The sequence below is a fragment of the Triticum aestivum genome, chromosome 1B, assembly GCF_018294505.1.
Source record: "Triticum aestivum cultivar Chinese Spring chromosome 1B, IWGSC CS RefSeq v2.1, whole genome shotgun sequence".
NCBI lineage: Eukaryota > Viridiplantae > Streptophyta > Magnoliopsida > Poales > Poaceae > Triticum > Triticum aestivum.
This window is the reverse complement of record NC_057795.1, coordinates 679,228,904-679,246,637: the sequence shown is the minus strand read 5'-3', so window position 1 is coordinate 679,246,637 and position 17,734 is coordinate 679,228,904. Positions and strand designations below refer to the sequence as shown.

General features: G+C 43.2%; 2 protein-coding genes across 2 annotated transcripts; both read left to right on the top strand.

Moving 5' to 3' along the window:
* The first annotated feature begins 11,188 nt into the window (after positions 1-11,188).
* LOC123100378 (uncharacterized) lies at positions 11,189-11,861 on the top strand. The gene has a single exon (XM_044522317.1). It carries the CDS (start codon positions 11,293-11,295, stop codon positions 11,629-11,631), a length of 339 nt encoding a protein of 112 aa, XP_044378252.1. The 5' UTR covers positions 11,189-11,292; the 3' UTR covers positions 11,632-11,861.
* Positions 11,862-12,969: 1,108 nt separating this feature from the next.
* LOC123100368 (uncharacterized) lies at positions 12,970-13,616 on the top strand. The gene has a single exon (XM_044522308.1). The coding sequence runs from the start codon at positions 13,061-13,063 to the stop codon at positions 13,382-13,384; it is 324 nt and encodes a 107-aa protein (XP_044378243.1). The 5' UTR covers positions 12,970-13,060; the 3' UTR covers positions 13,385-13,616.
* The last annotated feature ends 4,118 nt before the right edge of the window (positions 13,617-17,734 follow it).

Sequence of the window (17,734 nt, the reverse complement as noted above, 5' to 3'; positions counted from 1 at the left end):
GGTGACCGCCCCCAAGGGTTGTGAAAGTTTACGGGTTCGGTGACCGCCCCCAAGGGTTCCATTTGTATGGGTTCGATGACCGCCCTCAAGGGTCCCTTGGTGGAATCACGATATCTTGCATTGTGTGAGGGCGTGAGGAGATTATGGTGGCCCTAGTGGCTTCTTGGGGGAGCATTGTGCCTCCACACCGCTCCAAATAAAGATTAGCATCCGGAAGGGTGTGAACCCCGAGATACATCATCGTCTCCACGCGCCTCGGTTATCTCTTACCTGAGCCCTTTACTTATGCACTTTACTTTGTGATAGTCATAGTATGACATGATATATATCTTTCTATCACTTAGTTGTTTATCTTACTTAACATGAGTTGTTGATGCACATAGGTGAGCCTAGTTGATTTAGGTTTTGTGCTTGACAAATTAAACACTTGTTTTATTCCGCGTTTGTTCAAGCCTAAACAGTAATTATTTTAAAGCACCTTTTAGGCGACATCCACAATCTTTCAACCTTTATTCTAACTTTTAGTTGAGCAATCCTTGTATGATCAATTCTCTCAAAATATTATTTACGGAGCTCGGTCATGTTATTAATCTAAATATTCATATCCCTTGCAATAAAATCTCATTATTGCAACCAATTCCTGCAGTAATGCGTGTTGTGTCGTCTAATTTTTAGAGGATCATACAAAGAAATTTGTAAAGCTGAACCAGAACTATAGTTAACTCTTGGTGCACCAGGGCAATATTAAACTTTTTACTCGATGAACCTTTCATAGCAAGATGAATAAGTTTATGATTTCTATGTACAAATTTGTAAAAGTAGCTTTAAATGAGTTAATTTATAGTCGAGTAAGACACGTATGACATATAAAATATCCAGTTTTGCTAATTTGTAGGCTCCTCGAAATATGTTTTCTCCCTTTGTTAGATATTATAATATTTCTAACTTTGTCTGAATTGGATGTATATAGAGGAATTTTAGTGTGTTTGTTCGCTCATTTCAGTTTGTATGTAGTCTATATTAAAATACTCAAAACATCTTGTCATAATGAGCGAAGGAAATAGTTCTTTGTCTACTAGTTGATCTGACGCTGAGACGGTGGCAAACTTCATAATTTCCTAAACTCGCACAACAAACACTACAATTGTTCTGTTCACGTGACGAACCAACTTCATCTTGTATTGAGGTTCTCCTTGTTTAGAAACCTTTCCAAAAACAAAGGTTCACCTGAAATTTGTTAATTTATTCGATGTTCAATCTTGATAATTAAAATTTGCGCAAAGAATAAAAAACTATAAAACATAATACTTGCACTACACGGTAATTAAACTTACTGACATTGATATGTGTCAAGTCGGCAGGCACCCAAGAGTATTGCAGTACGTTCTCTAGTCTCTGCATAACATATCCAGATAATCCAATACCTAGTCCTGCAAAAATCAACAACCCAATCCAGGAGCGCTAGCGCCTAGTGCCATACTGTTAAAGAATAAACCAAAAATTAGACGGTTATGTTTCCTCCTCCTCTAGTCAGCGTCGCTGTCTATCCACCTCGTATCCGATGACCTTTTGACCGTGGAGGTGCAAATAGTACCCCTTAATTAGTGATTTCGATTTTTAGCTGCTATGTCCGGGGCGCTAGTGTGTGTGTCGCTCACGTGCCAGCGCGACATGGCCATGGCCAGCACAAGTAGAGGTAGCGAGAGAATCAAACGCCTATTTTTTTATCAGATTTATTTTATCTAAAAAATAAAAAAATAAAAAGGAAAATTTTCTAGAATTCAAAAAAAACATGAACTCAAAAAATATTGGTTAATTCAAAAATGGTAATGATTTTTGATATTGTTTTTAGCTGAATTCAAAAATGTTGACAAATTCACAAAATTCAATTTTTTTCAAAAATTCACAAATGTTTATTAACTCTGGTGTATTCTATACAATCTGTTTTTTTTTGCTAAATTCACAATCTTTTGCTGAATTCACAAATTTTTATTACCTCTGGTATACTCTGTACAACCCTAATTGATTGCGAATATATTGAAAGTTTCTCAAAAAGGAAAAAAGAATGAGAGTTTTGAATTTAGAATTTGTAATAGAGGCACACCGGGTTGGAGGTCTCCAGCGACTTTGTAATAGAGGAACATCGGTTATGAGCAGAGAAGAGGCAGGCATTGCGTGAATGCTATGTATCGCTTGCTGGGAGTGTTATCGCATCTATCGCTCACAGCGGGCGTGTGTGGCCCGGCCTTAGGCAGGTGCGCAAGTACTGTAGCGAACCGTTGGGCGCCCGTTTTCAGTATGTAGCGAACTGCTGGGGTCCAGTTTTAGATAGTTTATAGAACCTTCCGCCCGTTTTTTGGGCACCTTACACAAGTTTTTTTTTCTTTTTTTTCAGTCTTCAGCATTTGTTTTTCCCTACCTTTTCTGTTTTTCAGCATTTGTTTTTCCCTACCTTTTCTGTTTTTCCGCATATGATAACACTCGAAAACAGCATTTGCTTTTCTTCAGTTTTCAGCATTTGTTTTTCTGAACTCAAAAATAGCATATTGTACATGGTGTTTGTGAATGTTGTTTTTCTGTTTTTCCTAACTTTTCTGTTCTTCTTCAAATTCGAAAACATCATTCAAATACATGAACTTCTTAAAATTCATGAACATTTTCATATTTGAAAAATTGAATCACTACGTTTGTGAATACAAGTTTTTTTTTGCAATTCATGGACGTTTCTTTTAATTTCAGAAACTTTTATTTTGAATTTTGAACTTTTTTTCAATTCGTGAACAACTTTTGGAATTCCCTTACAATTTTAATTTTGTGAATTTTTTATTTTGAACATTTTTTTATGTTTATGATTTTCGAATTTATCGACATTTTGAATTCAGTGAAAAATAATAACAAAAATGATGACCATTTTTTGAGTTCATGGTATTTTTGAATTCTAAATATTTTTCTGTATTCCATATTTTAGGTCTTTTAAATAATCTGGTCAAAAGAACAAAGCAAAATAGAAAAACAAAATAAAATAGGCGTTTGATTCTCTCGCTACCTCTGCTTGCGCTTGCTGGGCCATGGCCATGTCGCGCTGGCACATAAGCGACGCACACAATAGTGCCCAAAACATAGCAGCTGAAAACTGGAAATCACTAATTAAGGGGTATCATTTGCAAAGTCCACACCCACCATCTAGGTTGTGACACATGGCGCACAACATGTGGGACGCTTGTCGTAACCGGGAAGTTTTCCTTTTTTTCATAGATTCGTTTACTGAAAACCTTTTATCACTTAAACCGTGCCTCCAAATCGCGAACCATTTCAACTGTGGGTCATCCCATGTTGATAGATTTCGTTTTTTTCATGATAAACCGAAAGAAAAAAAATCCAAATCAGAAGCAAATATGTGCCTCTCATGGAAGATAAAAACACGTACCTCTTGACCAAGAAAAAAAAACACATTTTCTTTACATTTTCAAGACTGTGCCTCCATGTGAGAAAATCTACTCCTCTCGCGGAAGAAAAAAAATGTGTTTTATTCTCTTTTTGAGAGGCACACAATTGTGACTTTTGCGAATCTGTGCATACACATGAAGTAAAAATCTGTGCATCTCATAGAAGAAAAAATGTTTGTTTTTACTTTCTCGAGAGGCATAGTTGTGCCTCTCGCGGAAGCAAACCTATGCCTCCAGGAGAAGCAAATATGTGTCTCCCACATAATAAACAAAGATGTTTTTATGCAATTCTTTTTAAAATATTTTTGTTGCCAAAATTCTAGGAAAAACAAAGCAAAAAACCAAAAAATCATCTAAAATCTGAAAACAAGTACAGAAAAATAAATGAAATATAATCCCAACGGAGTGCCTAGCACGTGACACGTGATGGCACCCTTCAGGGGCTCCCGCAAGGGACAACCCTCAATTATTTGCTCTCCTGAAAACACGAACCCACGTGTCGTTGCTATTTATTGTGTAATGGACATAGGGGTAGCATGTGTAGGAGCTCCTATTCGTCGAGGTGGGCGCTGGGGGAAAGGTGCAGCGTGCAACCCCTGACTCCCACACGCTCGAAGTTGGGCCAACACTGGTGCAGGGTGGGGCTCCCCTTTTTTTTGTTTTTTGTTTTGGTTTATATATTAATTTTTTACTTAAAAAATTTCGGTATTTCAAAAGAAGTTTAGAACTTCAACAAAATTTCATGAATTCAAAAAATGTTCACAGTTTCAGAAAAAGGAACATTTTTGAATTTTGGTGAACATTTTTTGACATTAAATGAACATTCTTTGTATTTTATGAACAAAATTTAAATCCAATGATCATTGTTTTTAATTTGATGATTTTTTTAATTAGATGAACAATATTTTAATTCAGTGTAAAAATTAATTTCAGAAAAATGTTCACCCTGATTTTTAAATGGAATTTCGAAAAATATTCACTAATTTGAAAAAATGTTACCAGATTTCAGGAAAAGTTCGTGAAATTTGGAAAGAAAAAACGAAAAAAAAACAAAAAAGGAAAATTGAAAATGAAAAAAGAAAGAGAAAACGAAAATAAGAAAGATAAAGGAAAAAAACCAAAAGGAAATAAACCGGTCTAGAAAGGTTCTAGAATCTTCCCAAAATCCGGCCACATGTACACAACGGGCAAGCGTGTGTTTACAACAAATGAATACCCCCAGCACACAGCAGGTTACATGGTCTGGCTTTTCATGTGTTTTCCCCATGGTTTTGGGAAGGTTCCCAAAACAGGTTTTCTCTTTTTCCTTTTTTATTTCCTTTGATTTTCTTCTAGTTTTTTCATTTTTATTTTCTTTATTAGTCCACGAATCTTTGATTATGATTTTTTAATTCTAGAATATTTTTTCAAATTTGTGAGCATTTTCATGTTTTGCTAATATACTTTGAATTTGCGAATTTGTTCGCAAATTCACAAACATTATTTGAAACTTGAATGTTTTTTGAATTTGCAAACATTTTCTAGACTTTTAAATTCCTTTTCGACATGAGAATATATATTTTTAAATTCACAAAGAATTTTTGAATTCTAAAACATGCTTCGAAACCACAAACATTTTTCAAAGATTTGATTATTTCATTTGAATCTATGAATATTATTTTAATCAGTGAACATTATTTCAAATTCTGGAACATTTTTTGAAATTCATGAACACTTTTTATGAATTCGTCAATATTTTTTGATTTTTTTATTGAATAAAAGGGGTTTCCCCCACCTCAATTTATTAAAACAAGGCAACAGAACGAACCAGCAACTATTCAGAGCGCTCGAGCAAGTAAGACCCAAAACACCCTACCTGTACAAGCATACGGATGGGTATAGGGAATCTCCGGTGGTACAAAAAGGAAAGAAAAAGATGGCTCTCTGTTACATTTTCCCTAACATGGGCATCAACGGGAATGAGCTCTCCAAGCAAAACCTCTTTGTGCCTTCCTCACCATCATCCGCTATTTAAACGAGACCATTCCCGGCATAAACCGCACCCGACATGTCCGCTTCACGTCTCCACCTATGCACCACATCCGTCATGATAGTGAGCGGTAACGCGTTGTGGGAGAGCCTCTCAACAGAGCATGAGCATGCAGTGGCCGCCCTTGCTGCCGGCTGGCAGAGCCATCATGCCAAGCGGATAGAGGGCGACATGCTGGCCAGCCCTCCCGAGAGGTTGCCGAAGACGGCCCAGCGATGGGCTCCGACGACAACTCCGTGCCTGTCCATTCTGGCTTGACCATGGGGCAGGCCAGGCGCACTTCAATGCCACCATGCGAAGGGGCAACCGACGCCTATGTCGGTGTTTCGGCAGGCGCAGGAGGAATAGAGGTACAACCGTTTCCTCCTCGAGCAGTACTGGCTGGCGGAGGGCCAAATCTACGACGAGCGAGGAAGCCGTGGCGGCCATGGTGGCGAAGAACCCAAACTTCGTTGCCATTCAATGGGTGCTCTATGCGGCCGCGCGCGCTAACACCTTCATAGCGCAACAAAACATGGTTTTGATGTAACCGGACGTGGAGGTGGCGCTGGCAGCGCATGCAATCGCCAACAAGAACGTCGGCGACTGCGTGTCCTATGCACAACGATGACGTTTCATAGGCGGCAGTGGCATGACGAGCGTGTCGTCCCGTCAATGTCCAGCGTGAACCTCACGTCCACCGGTGACGGACGGGTCACAGACTCCGATGAGGAGTAGTGCATGGGAAGTGGCGGGGCATCGAGTCCCAAGTGGGTCGGTCCATGTCCAATGCCCTACTCTTCCTCGCCGGTGACCGTACCTTCACTTCACATGTCTCATCCCCGCCTGACATGCACACGGTCAGGGCGCAAGGGAACCATAAGGACTTGGAGGATGGGCGCCGTTGTAGGCTATGTTAAGGTCCGGCCATACTTCTTTACTGAAAAATGTCCAGAATCTAATGAGTGTGCTCCAGTTTAAATGAAAGTCATCCGGTTTGCATGTAATTCGTTTGATTTATTGAAATTCGGTTTGAAATGTAAGCAGTCATGGTTGGATGGCCAGCTGCTGCATCATTGTCCAGACGGATATGGTGTCTGATTTACGTTGGAGATGCCCTTATGAGCAATATGCAGAGTACAAGTTCGTAGCTGACAATCAGCACCATGTCAAACCCCTAATAAAGAGAAGAAACATCGCGTGCATGGGCATGCGCGCGGCCTTTCTCCAGAGGAAAAAGGAGTCTCGTGATATTTTTTATGAACATACACTTTGGGAAAGCAAAAGCAACATATGTATAGAAGTGGCTTCTATACATATACACTTTGGCGGTAGGAACAATAAGGACTTGGAGGATGGGCGCCGTTATAAGTTATGTTAAGGTCCGGTCATACTTCTTTACTGAAAAATGTTGAGAATATGATGAATGTGCTCTAGTTTATATGAAAGTCATCCGGTTTGCATGTAATTCGTTCGATTTATTGAAATTCGATTTGAAATGTAAGCAGTTATGGTTGGATAGCCGGCTTCCGCATCATTGTCCAGACGAATATGGTGTCCGATTTACGTTGGAGATACCTTTATGAGCAATATGCAGAGTACAAGTTCGTAGTTGACAATCAGCACCGTGTTAAACCCCTAATAAAGAGAAGAAACATCGCATGCATGGGCATGCGGCCTTTCTCCAGAGGAAAAAGGAGTCTCGTGATACTTTTTATCAACATACACTTTGGGAAAGCAAAAGCAACATATATAAAAGTGGCTTCTTTCTCCACGGCACAACGCCGCAAAGGCAAACAGAGTAGGAGATCAAGAGAACCATGGATACACTTGTCAAGGGCTCCTTTGATTTAAATGAATTTTATAGGATTTTTGAAGGATTAAAATCCTTAGGATTTTTTCTTATGTTGGTTCTTTAATTCATATGATTGAATCTCATGGGATTTTTTTTCTATGAAATCTTTTGTATTACATTTCATAGGAAATCTAACATCCACTCTAACCTTTTTTTAAAATTCCTCTGTTTTTCCCGTGCCATCAAACACTCATTGCTAATTTTATAGAATTCAAGTGGACATGCCACTCCAACCCTATACTTTTTCTATTCTTACGTTTCAAAAATCCTACGAATCAAAGAGGCCCTAAATCTGCGATAATTGTGAAGTGTCCGGTGCATGTACCGCGAGGTTCATGAACCGAGAGCCGTGAGAACTAAGCACACAATCCCATTGGATTTCCTTGCCGGGGCGTGCGCCTGTGTCGTGTGTCCGTGACCGTACGTAGACACATGGAGAATTTCTTGATGCTTCTCCGGGCGGCAATCGAATGGCCACGTACGTGATAGTTAGCTGAAATCCCAATGACTAGAAGCGTGTAAAAGCATGAGCGTGATCCAAGAATCAGACTGCAAACACCGGAGAGTTGATATATAGTCCGGGTACAAATTACAGACTCATTGTTTAGAGCCTGTTCGAAAGCTCTATCGACTCTCAACTCCGCTCCGTGCTAGGAGCTAGGAGAATTGGCATGGACTTTGGTTACTGAATCTATGAGGTATCGGGTGCATATACGTTGTACCACGACGAGATTCACGCAACAGAGGCGCGAGAGCAGAGCACAATCTCTCGGCTTCGGGGAGATTGGATCTCTTGTCACTACCTTCGTTCCCGTGTGTACGTGACCGGTGATACGTGTAAAATTCTTACCATAACTTTCCCTGCACAGGCCTCCGGGCGGCATTATGTTATGTGTTCGTTCATGCACCTCTGGATCCACAGAACTGGAAGTGAAAACAAAGGGTGGACCTCCGAGGCAAGTGTGCCCAAGGGCGCGTGGGCGTCTGCTCTTATTTGCCCAACAGGTCTCGCAAGTGGCTAAATTTCGTGTTTTGACCATTTTCCCAAACCTACTCGACATCTGACCCTAGTTTGAATTTTTTTCGAGATCTGACCCTTTTGCTATCGCCAGAGATCATGGAGGTAGGGTATAACAGCCTACCGCCAAGGACCCTGGCGGTAGGGTTGTATGCCCTACCGCCAAAAACCTCCTAAGTATTGAACACAGTGCGTGTCCGTGCCTACCGTCAAGCACCTTGGCGGTAGGGTTCTGCAGGCTACCGCCAGCCCGTTTGGCGGTAGCGATGTTTCCTACCGCCAAAGTCACTGGCGGGGGACCCTTTCGCCATGGACTCTAGCGATAGTAAAAATGTCAGATCTCGAAAAAATTTCAACCTAGGGTCAGATCTCGAATAGGTTTCAGAAAAGGGTCAAAACATAAAATTTAGCCCTCGCAAGTTGCAGCCGCCGTGTCCTCCGGCCGCTGCCAGGGATCAACGGAGCACCGGCGAGGCCAAACGGCAAATGGCTCGAAACTATTGCCGTTTCGGTCGCCTGCCGCGCGCTGTGATGCATATATATAACTCTATGCAAATACTGTATGTGACTTGGCGACTTGCCCTTTCCGTTATTTTACTGGGTTGGCACATCTCTCTTGAGGTCGAGTCCTTGATGTAAATATCTCTTTATTGTACTATCTCTGTCTTTCCTATAAGAAAAATCTCATATACTACTATTTTGAGATAGTTTTCTCCTGACTTAGGACACCTCTAAAGTCATTTGTTTCTAGATTTCATTACATAATTATATGTACCTTGATCCAGGATTTTTTTGTGTGCAAAATTCTCAGTTTGAATCCAATGTGTATTTCTTATCCAGGATAAAAGTGTTGCATGTTCTAATACTAATATATTTGATAGCTGGATTTTTAAATTTTCTTACAGTTTCAATGAAAAACATTCGCCAAAAATGTAAAAATTACAATAAATGGTAATGATGTTTGGAAATTAAATATATAATATAAGTAAGTGTCCTTTATGAATGCATGGGTTCGTCGACTAATTTTTTAAATAATAAAAGGTAAACGCTTCCACCCGGCGCGCCGGCCGAGTCTTCGACCGGTCGCTCGCGACACGCGACCTGATTCATGGCCCCGCACCGTTTCAGCCCATGTGACACTGGACCCACACACCGCCTATGACTTCACGATTCTATCCACACGCAAGTCTTCCTGGTCACACAATCCACTCGTTGCGTCTTCTTTGTCCACGGTTCCACGCAGAGAGCATCGCCTCCATCGCCCCCTCTCTCTTGCAAGCTTCCTCCTTCAACCTGCCAAGCCATGGCGAGGCCTCGCCTCTCTCCTGTAGGACCGCTGTAGGGTCTTGGGTTGCCTTCATGTACACCACCCCCAGGAGAAAGAAACCAGGCGAGGAGGAGAGGGGGGAGGTGGAGAGCGCCTCCCATGGCTGCTCTGAAATCAATAGAAGGGGGGAAGAAGAAGGGGTGCTGCAACCTGCAACTCGCGGTGTTGGAGGCTGCGCCGCGGCATGCTGGAACCGACGACCGAAGTTTTTGCAAGGGGCGACAGTGAATTGCGGTGGCGACGACAGTGCTGGGATTTGCTTCATCCGGCACCCGGAAAGCTACCGTCGGCGACCAAATTTGCTGCAACTAGGCGATGGTGGGCGTGGCTAGTGACGAGAGCGCCATGTTTTTGCTAGAACGGGCAATGGGGAAAGCTACCATGTCATATGTTTTTGGTACAATCAGTGTACAGTTTTGCTACAACCATCTTCGATTTTTCGCTTGAACCAATCAAAAAATTTGCTACCATGTTTTTTTTCGTGGAACCAGTGTATCACTTTTTTGCTGCCACCGTTTGAGTTTTTGCTACAACCAATGTTGTCAATTGCTACATCCATTATATGACAATGGCTTCAAGCAATTTACTGGGTTTGCTAGTTGCTCAAGTCGTTTTGCTGGAAACCTTTTGTCTTTTTTGTTGGAACCAGTTTTTGGTTTTGTTGCAATCCCCAAGTCAACGGTGGCAACGGCGAGGCTTTCTTTTGCTGCTGTCGGCGGCGAGGCGTTTTTGCTGGAACCAGCACCTCAAATGCACCCCGGTATTTTTGCTACATCCAGCATCGATTTTTGCTACATCGGGTATCGACTTTTGCTGGAACCAGCACCAGCGTCGGACGGCCACACGACGCCGCCAGACTTGTTGCAACCGGCCGTTGGGAAACTGCGACGGGGGTAAAGGTGAGGTCCAGGTGACCCGAGAGATGCTACAACCATTCATAGAATAGCCGCAACCGGCCGTTGGAAAGCTGCAAACGGCGGCGAACACCGGATCCAGGGGCACCGTGCCGTGCTGGAATCGGGGGCAACACCCGTGCTTCAAGTAGTCGGCGAGGTGGACCAGCCAGCGGTGCTTCAAGGTCGACCAGTGCGCGTCCATGGCGGGGCCGGCTGCGCTCGTTGTTGGTCCCCCCCCCCCCCACACACACACACACCCACGCCGCGTCATGCGCGTTGACATGATTTTGTTTTTCCTAAAGCGGGGTATGAAACGAGGACGAAGGTGGGGCTCATCTGACGGCTCGGGAATGATGTATACAAGGCCTGGGCAGCGACCGACCCAAATTTGGGCCGGCGCGCCGGCGCCTATCATCGCCCTAATCATATAGGACTGAATGTGTGCTCGCTCGATGTGACATCTTGAATCAATAAAAGTGCTCGTTATTGGAAACAATAATAAATCAAATAAGGTTGGCCTCGCTACGCATGCATGCTACTGAACCATGGAGCGCGTGACTCAACCACCATGCACCAAACACAGGTCCACGCCCATTGCCATCACGCACAAAACACCAGGAACCGCACGGTACAAATCCCTGAGCGCGCCACCCCCTCATTTCGCGCGCGACACCACACAGCGTCGTAGTAGTCAGAGTTGAACACAACACACGCACAAATCCTTACACGAACCAGCCGATCCATGGCGCCATGCCGAGCAGCCGTGGTGATGACGAGAGCGACGTGCGCGCTGCTGCTACTGCTGCTCCTGTTGGCCGATGTGCGGCCGCGGTCCGTGGCTGGGCAGGCGCCACCCGAGCCCGAGGCGGTCGCGACGATCGAGGCGGATGCCGACGGCCGCGGCAATGGCACCCGCGGCGCCGGCGCCGGCGGGAACGCCGCGAGGAAGGTGCTGAGCACCATCGACTGCCAGATCTGCGAGGCGACGTGCCGGGTCAAGTGCCTCATCAACAACCTCTTCCAGTGGGGCACTTGCTACCAGCGCTGCAAGGCCGACAACTGCAACGACTGGTGTAGGTAGCCTTTGGTCGAGCTAATGTGCCGGTGGATGCATGACACGCGCATGAAGCCAGGAATGGATCCCACTTGCAGCTGGGACTACATACTAGTATATAGATGTCCTTGGGTCCTGCCCCTGCTAAAATTTTCGCTTCCACGCCCTATATGTAAAGATGGCACTGCTATTTTAATTGTATTTACGTATAAACTCGAGCTCAGTGGAGACAATACAAACTTGGATGCTCACAAACACATGCACATACGCCCATTCCTATGAATTCACACGCAGCCTAAGACATTGAGCACAGTTTCATTTACAAGTAGAAACATGAATGTTTTCCTGCGTCTTTGTTAAAAAAAATGTTCCTACTTTTATATTGAACTGTGCGGTGCTATATCCTACATGCAAGAGAAACTATAGAACAAGGAAATTCAATTTCTACAATTCAAAAGTGTTTTCCTCGAAACCAACAAATCAGCTACTCTATGTTTTTTTTTTGCTTTTTACGTTCGCAAAATATATACTCCAGCACAAAAAGCTAAGTGTATATAGTTTTTTGTGTGAAAATGATTTAGATATATTATCAAATTCACCGGAAGTAGAAAGCACATTAAACCTAATAAAAATTACTTCAAGATACCGAGACCACCCAACGATCCAATTGTATATACTTATCTCTAAGGCTCATTAGATTTAGAGGATTCCGACGGAACTTTCACCAACGGTGTTTTTCTCTATATTTAGCATTCGCTTTCATAGGAATGGAGACACTAGGTTCCTAAAGATTGCATTCATATTGGCCTGATTTCTAAGGGTTCTTAGCATCAGGTAAGACCTCATGAAGATATCTCAACTAATGAAGTGAACATGGCATTCCATTTTTTTTTCTTATTCTACCATGTAAACCCAAACAAGCACATATTAGGTAAGGGTGTGGCTAGGTCTTAGTCGACCGGGATTTTAACTAAGTCTCAGTCAAGTGACATAACATACAAGGGGGAGAGAAAAGAAACTAATTTTTTTACACGGATCTCAATGTAACATCTCGCTGATATAGCATCGACTGAGACTTAACGAAGTCTCAATCGACTGAGACATAGCAAGCCCGGTTGGGTAAAACCACAAAAAATGCACACGTTCTCGTTGTGGTTTGAGTTGCTATTTATTCGGGGAATGTATGATTGTAACTTGTAATTGGGACGTGGGATATCATTTGTTTGTTCTTCACTAGAATCAATCATGCCATGAAACGTGTGACTCAACCACCTTCCACCAACAAAGGTCCACGGCCGTTGCCATCACGCACAAAGCACCAGGAATCACACGTACAAATCCCCCGCGCACTACATGCACCCTCACTTCACGCGCGCCACCACACATCGTCGTCGTAGTCGACATTACACAGACCACACGTACGTACACACAAACCCTCGCACGAACCAACCAATCCATGGCCGCCGCCGTGAAGACGACGAGAGCGACGTGCGTGCTGCTGATCCTGCTCCTGCTGGCCGACGGGCGGTCAAGGCCCGTGGCTGGGCAGGCTCCACCGGGGCCCGAGGAGGCCGCGACAATCGAGGCGGATGCGGACGGCCGTGGCAACGGCACCCGCGGCGGCAGCAGGAGCGACACGACGGCGAAGGTGTTGAGCACCATCGACTGCCAGGTCTGCGAGTCGACGTGCCGGGTCAAGTGCCTCATCAACAACCTCTTGCAGTGGGGCAGCTGCTACCAGCACTGCAAGGCCGACAACTGCAACGAGTGGTGTAGGTAGCCCTCCGTCGAGCTAGCGAGCCGGCGGATGCATGACACGCGCATGGATCCATGCATGGATCACGAGGACGTTCGTTTTTTGCGATTCAAGGGTTGCTTTGAATACAACAAATCAGCTGTTCTATGTTTTCCTTTTTACATTCAACGAATCTATATACTTTCCATACGAAAATCCATTTGTATATGTACTCATCTTCCATTTTGCTGAAGTCATTGAGCTGTTCTCTCCGTAATTTGGATTGTTGTCTTTTTCGGGAAGATGTACAAACCGTAAATCGGCAGTCCTGTATGTAGGATGCTTATACTTTGTAGAAGAATCAATTGTCAGAGGCCGGGGATGATCCTCCTTTTTCTTCTTAGAGAATCAATTGTGTTGGCCTGGCTGCGCATCCTTGCTACGAAACAAGGGAACGTGTGACTCAACTACCATGCACCAACACAGCTCCGTGCGGCGGCCAAGCCACACTTAAGCTGGGCCGGTAGTCAATTGACTACATAGCTTTTTTGTTGTTGTTGTTGCAAAAACAGCATACAACAAGCAGAAATCATAAAAAAAGATCTTCGAATGCATACATCTGACTACGCAAAGATTTAGTTAACCACACATGATAGGCTTCCTGGCACCGTTAGTCGGTCCACGGCCATTGCCATCACGTAGAAACACCATGAGCCTCACATAAAAATCATCGTGCATGCCGCATGCTCGTTTTCAGCGCGCTACGACAGGTCATCAACGTTGCACGGACCACACACATACATGCATACAATCCCTCGCATGAATCGACCAATCTTTGGGGCCACCCTGGCCGCCGCCGAGATCACTAGAGCAACGTTTGTGCTGCTGCTTGTGCTCCTGTCAGCCAACCTGCGGTGTGAAATAACGGGGGCCGACTATTTCTCACGAGACAGAATATTTTTCCAGCATCAACCGCCTCTTTTTTCCTTGGTAGCAAAAACTAAAACAAAAATGAAAATGAAAGTAGAAGCTAAGAAAAAATGCATTGACATTGGTATAATACAAAAAGAAGAAAGAAAGTGAAAAAACGTAAAACAAATAATGAAGAAAAAATTACACAAAAATTGCGCAAGTTGGAAAACATCTCATTATTTGCCGAGTAAGATTCCTACAGTTTTTTTTTTCAGCTCATGCTCAAATCTCGTTTCGTATTGCAACCTTCGACAAATTAGTAGTGAACCATCTTAATATGCAACTCGAATAGTACAAAATCGATCAAGTCAAATGTGACTTGCAAAATATCATTATGTTAGGACTAATTAGAGACTCATTGTGTGAAGATAGAAGTTCTAATTGAACTAGAAGAACTTAATACCAACGCTCCAAGAGAGAACAAGAAAGTGTAGAACTTCAGTCATTGATAGTGTCATAGATGGCGGCAGAGACAGCTGTATGTTGGCGTTGGAGGCAGGTATGCGATGACGACTCGAACCCTGCGGCGGCAGAGGCTACTCGAAGCTGGCAAAGGTCGGGGAGGACAAGTTGGTGGTAGGAGAGGAAGGCCGTGTAAGCCAATTTATCGAAACATAGAGATGTAGATTTAGTTTTCAAGTCCTACCTGATACAAATCCAATAATAAAAATAAATAACAAATCTGGCAGACACTTTAGACTAAAAAGATCTTTTTGTTTGTGAAATTATATTTTTATATATTGTAATATACTATATTTTTAGGGCGTGGCTAGATCTCAGTCGACTGAGACTTGAACAAGTCTTAGTCGAGTGACAGAACATGTAAAAGAAAGAAAAAATTAAAAAGTAAAATTTGCACGGATCTCCAGGTAAGAACTCATTGATATATCATCGAGTGAGACTTAATGAAGCAGGCTGAGATTTCTCAAAATCCTGATTTTCTTAATCTTTTTCAGTGTGCATTTAGCAATTCTTGTTTTAGTATGCAAATGTATAAAAAAAATGTTTTAGTTGACTAAAATAGCCTGTAGCGTGCATACCCATCACGCAAACCGCATGTGAGACGAAATGTAGAGCGTTCGCGCCCGAATAAGAAAAGATCGATGAGAAGCATGCATGTATGTGGTCGCTGATTATATTTGTGTTAATTGTGAAGTATCCGGCCGATGCATGTATACATTGTAGATTGTACTCCACCACGCACGAGATGCAGGCATGCAATATCTTGAATCGGGGGAAACTAGATTCTCCGGTCTCTCATTGCCACATTTAGTCCCATTTCCGGCCGTGGACGCATGTACTAACAAAATTCAATTCTTTAGGCCCCCAGGCGATTGTTCATTCATGCATGCACCTCTGGATCTCAAAAAACTAGTTGTGGGTAAAACGAGGAGCCTCCGACGCACTGCAGGGCGAACAGGTTGCAGCCAGCCGACGTGTCCTCCGGCCGCTGCCAAGAATCGATGGCGCACTGGTGAGGCCGAACGGCAAGTGGCTCGATGTCCCTCGCGTTTCGGTCGCTTGGCATGCCTGCCGCTGCGATAACTACTCCGATGCTGCCATGAGTACGGTAGTGTTGGATCCATTGTCAGCTACCTCGCCCGCTTTATTGGTCTTTTTATATTTTTTATCAAAATTCGATCAAATATTTAACTAACAAAATGTTAGTGCATAGTAACAAAAATTATATAGTTAGATTCGTATTTGAATATAGTTCATAATGATATAATTTCTAGTGACATGCATGAACATTTTGTTAGTTAAATTTATGGTTAAAAAATAGCAAAAAATATCATGAGGACCAATAAATCATGTTGAACGTAGTATTGTATTTCGGTACCTGGTAGGGCAGCACTCTTCAAGTTCAGTGCCGCGTCACTCCACTGAACGGGGCAGAGTTCATCATCACTGCACTCGCAGCTTGCCGTCAGAAAATGGGACTGAAGAAACTCGAGCAGAGTTCATCTCGGTCGCAACTTATCATTACCTATCCTGCCCCTGCGGGGATGTATCTGGTGCACCGGAGCATTTGCTGCTACCGGTGCACCGGTCGCCCGTTGCAAATTAAAAATTGTTCAAATAATTTCAGAAAAAAATTAGTGCATTTAGACAACATCAATGTACGTTGTCACAAAAATTCAAATCAAAATTCGAAATATTCCTTGAGATACAAAAATGACAAATTTGGCATTGAACAGTACATAAAACGAGTTGGGCTTCAGTTTTGGCCCATTAGCACATTGACGTCAAATTTGTCATTTTTGTATCTTGAGCTTTATTTTGAATTTTGATTTGAATTTTTATGACAACATACATTGATGTTGTGTCGATGCACTAAATTTTTCTCAAATTTTTTTGAACATTTTTTAATGTGTAACATGGTCCGGTGCACCGGTAGCACCAATTGCTCCGGTGCACCAGATACGTTCCCCCTGTCTCAATGATGATCACTGGCCGGAGCAGTACTGCTGCTACCGAGAGTCTGGGAACAGAGTACAATGAAGAAAGCATCGGTCCGTCCCATGGTCACCGGGCAGAAATCACATATTTGACCTGAGGACGAAATTAAATCACAAACTGACTTGGTTACGAAAAAATTTCACTCTGCTGACCCTTTGGTGTGGCGCCCGACAGCTGGGCGCCGCACCCTACTGTGCAGCGCCCATCACTTAGGCGTCACACTTCCTGCCAGCGTGGCAGCCCTGGTCCAGTTGCGGCCCCACACGCACCTGTGCAGCGCCTAAGGGATAGGCGCCACACTCTGACGTGCAGCGCCTATACCTTAGGCGTTGCACAGTGACTTAAGCGCGGCCGCCCCAGCCCGACCAGGCAGTTTCTTCATCTCTTCGCTCTCTGGACAGAGAGCAGCGGCGGCGCCCCCATCTAATCCCCCCCTCATCCCTCTCCGATCTGAAGATTTGATCCGTGGATTTGATCCCCAATCCATCCTACTAGGTAAACTCTTCCGCTCTCTCTCTTTTGCTCCGTAAATTTGTTGGCATTTTAGAGATTTGTCCAAGACTTGATGGAACCCTTGATTTGTTTGATTTGCTCGATTTAGGATGTGTATTCATATTGGTAGTACCGTAGTGTTATTTATTTGTTAGTGAAACCCTAGATTGTTTAGTTTTTTTAGATATATATGAGATGCCTATTTTTATATATAACTATGAGATGTTGATTTTTGTAGACATATATGAGATGTTTGTTTAGATATATATTAGATGTTGAGTTCATTTGAAGTATTAGATGTTTAGTTTATTTGAAATATTAGATGTTTAGTTTATTTGAACACATATGACATATTCATTGTGTGAGAAGGAGATGTTGAGATTCTTTTAGTTGAACACATGTTATATGTTTAGTGTATATTTGAGATGAAGATGAACTCATGTATGTTTATTGTTTGAAATTGTAAGGATG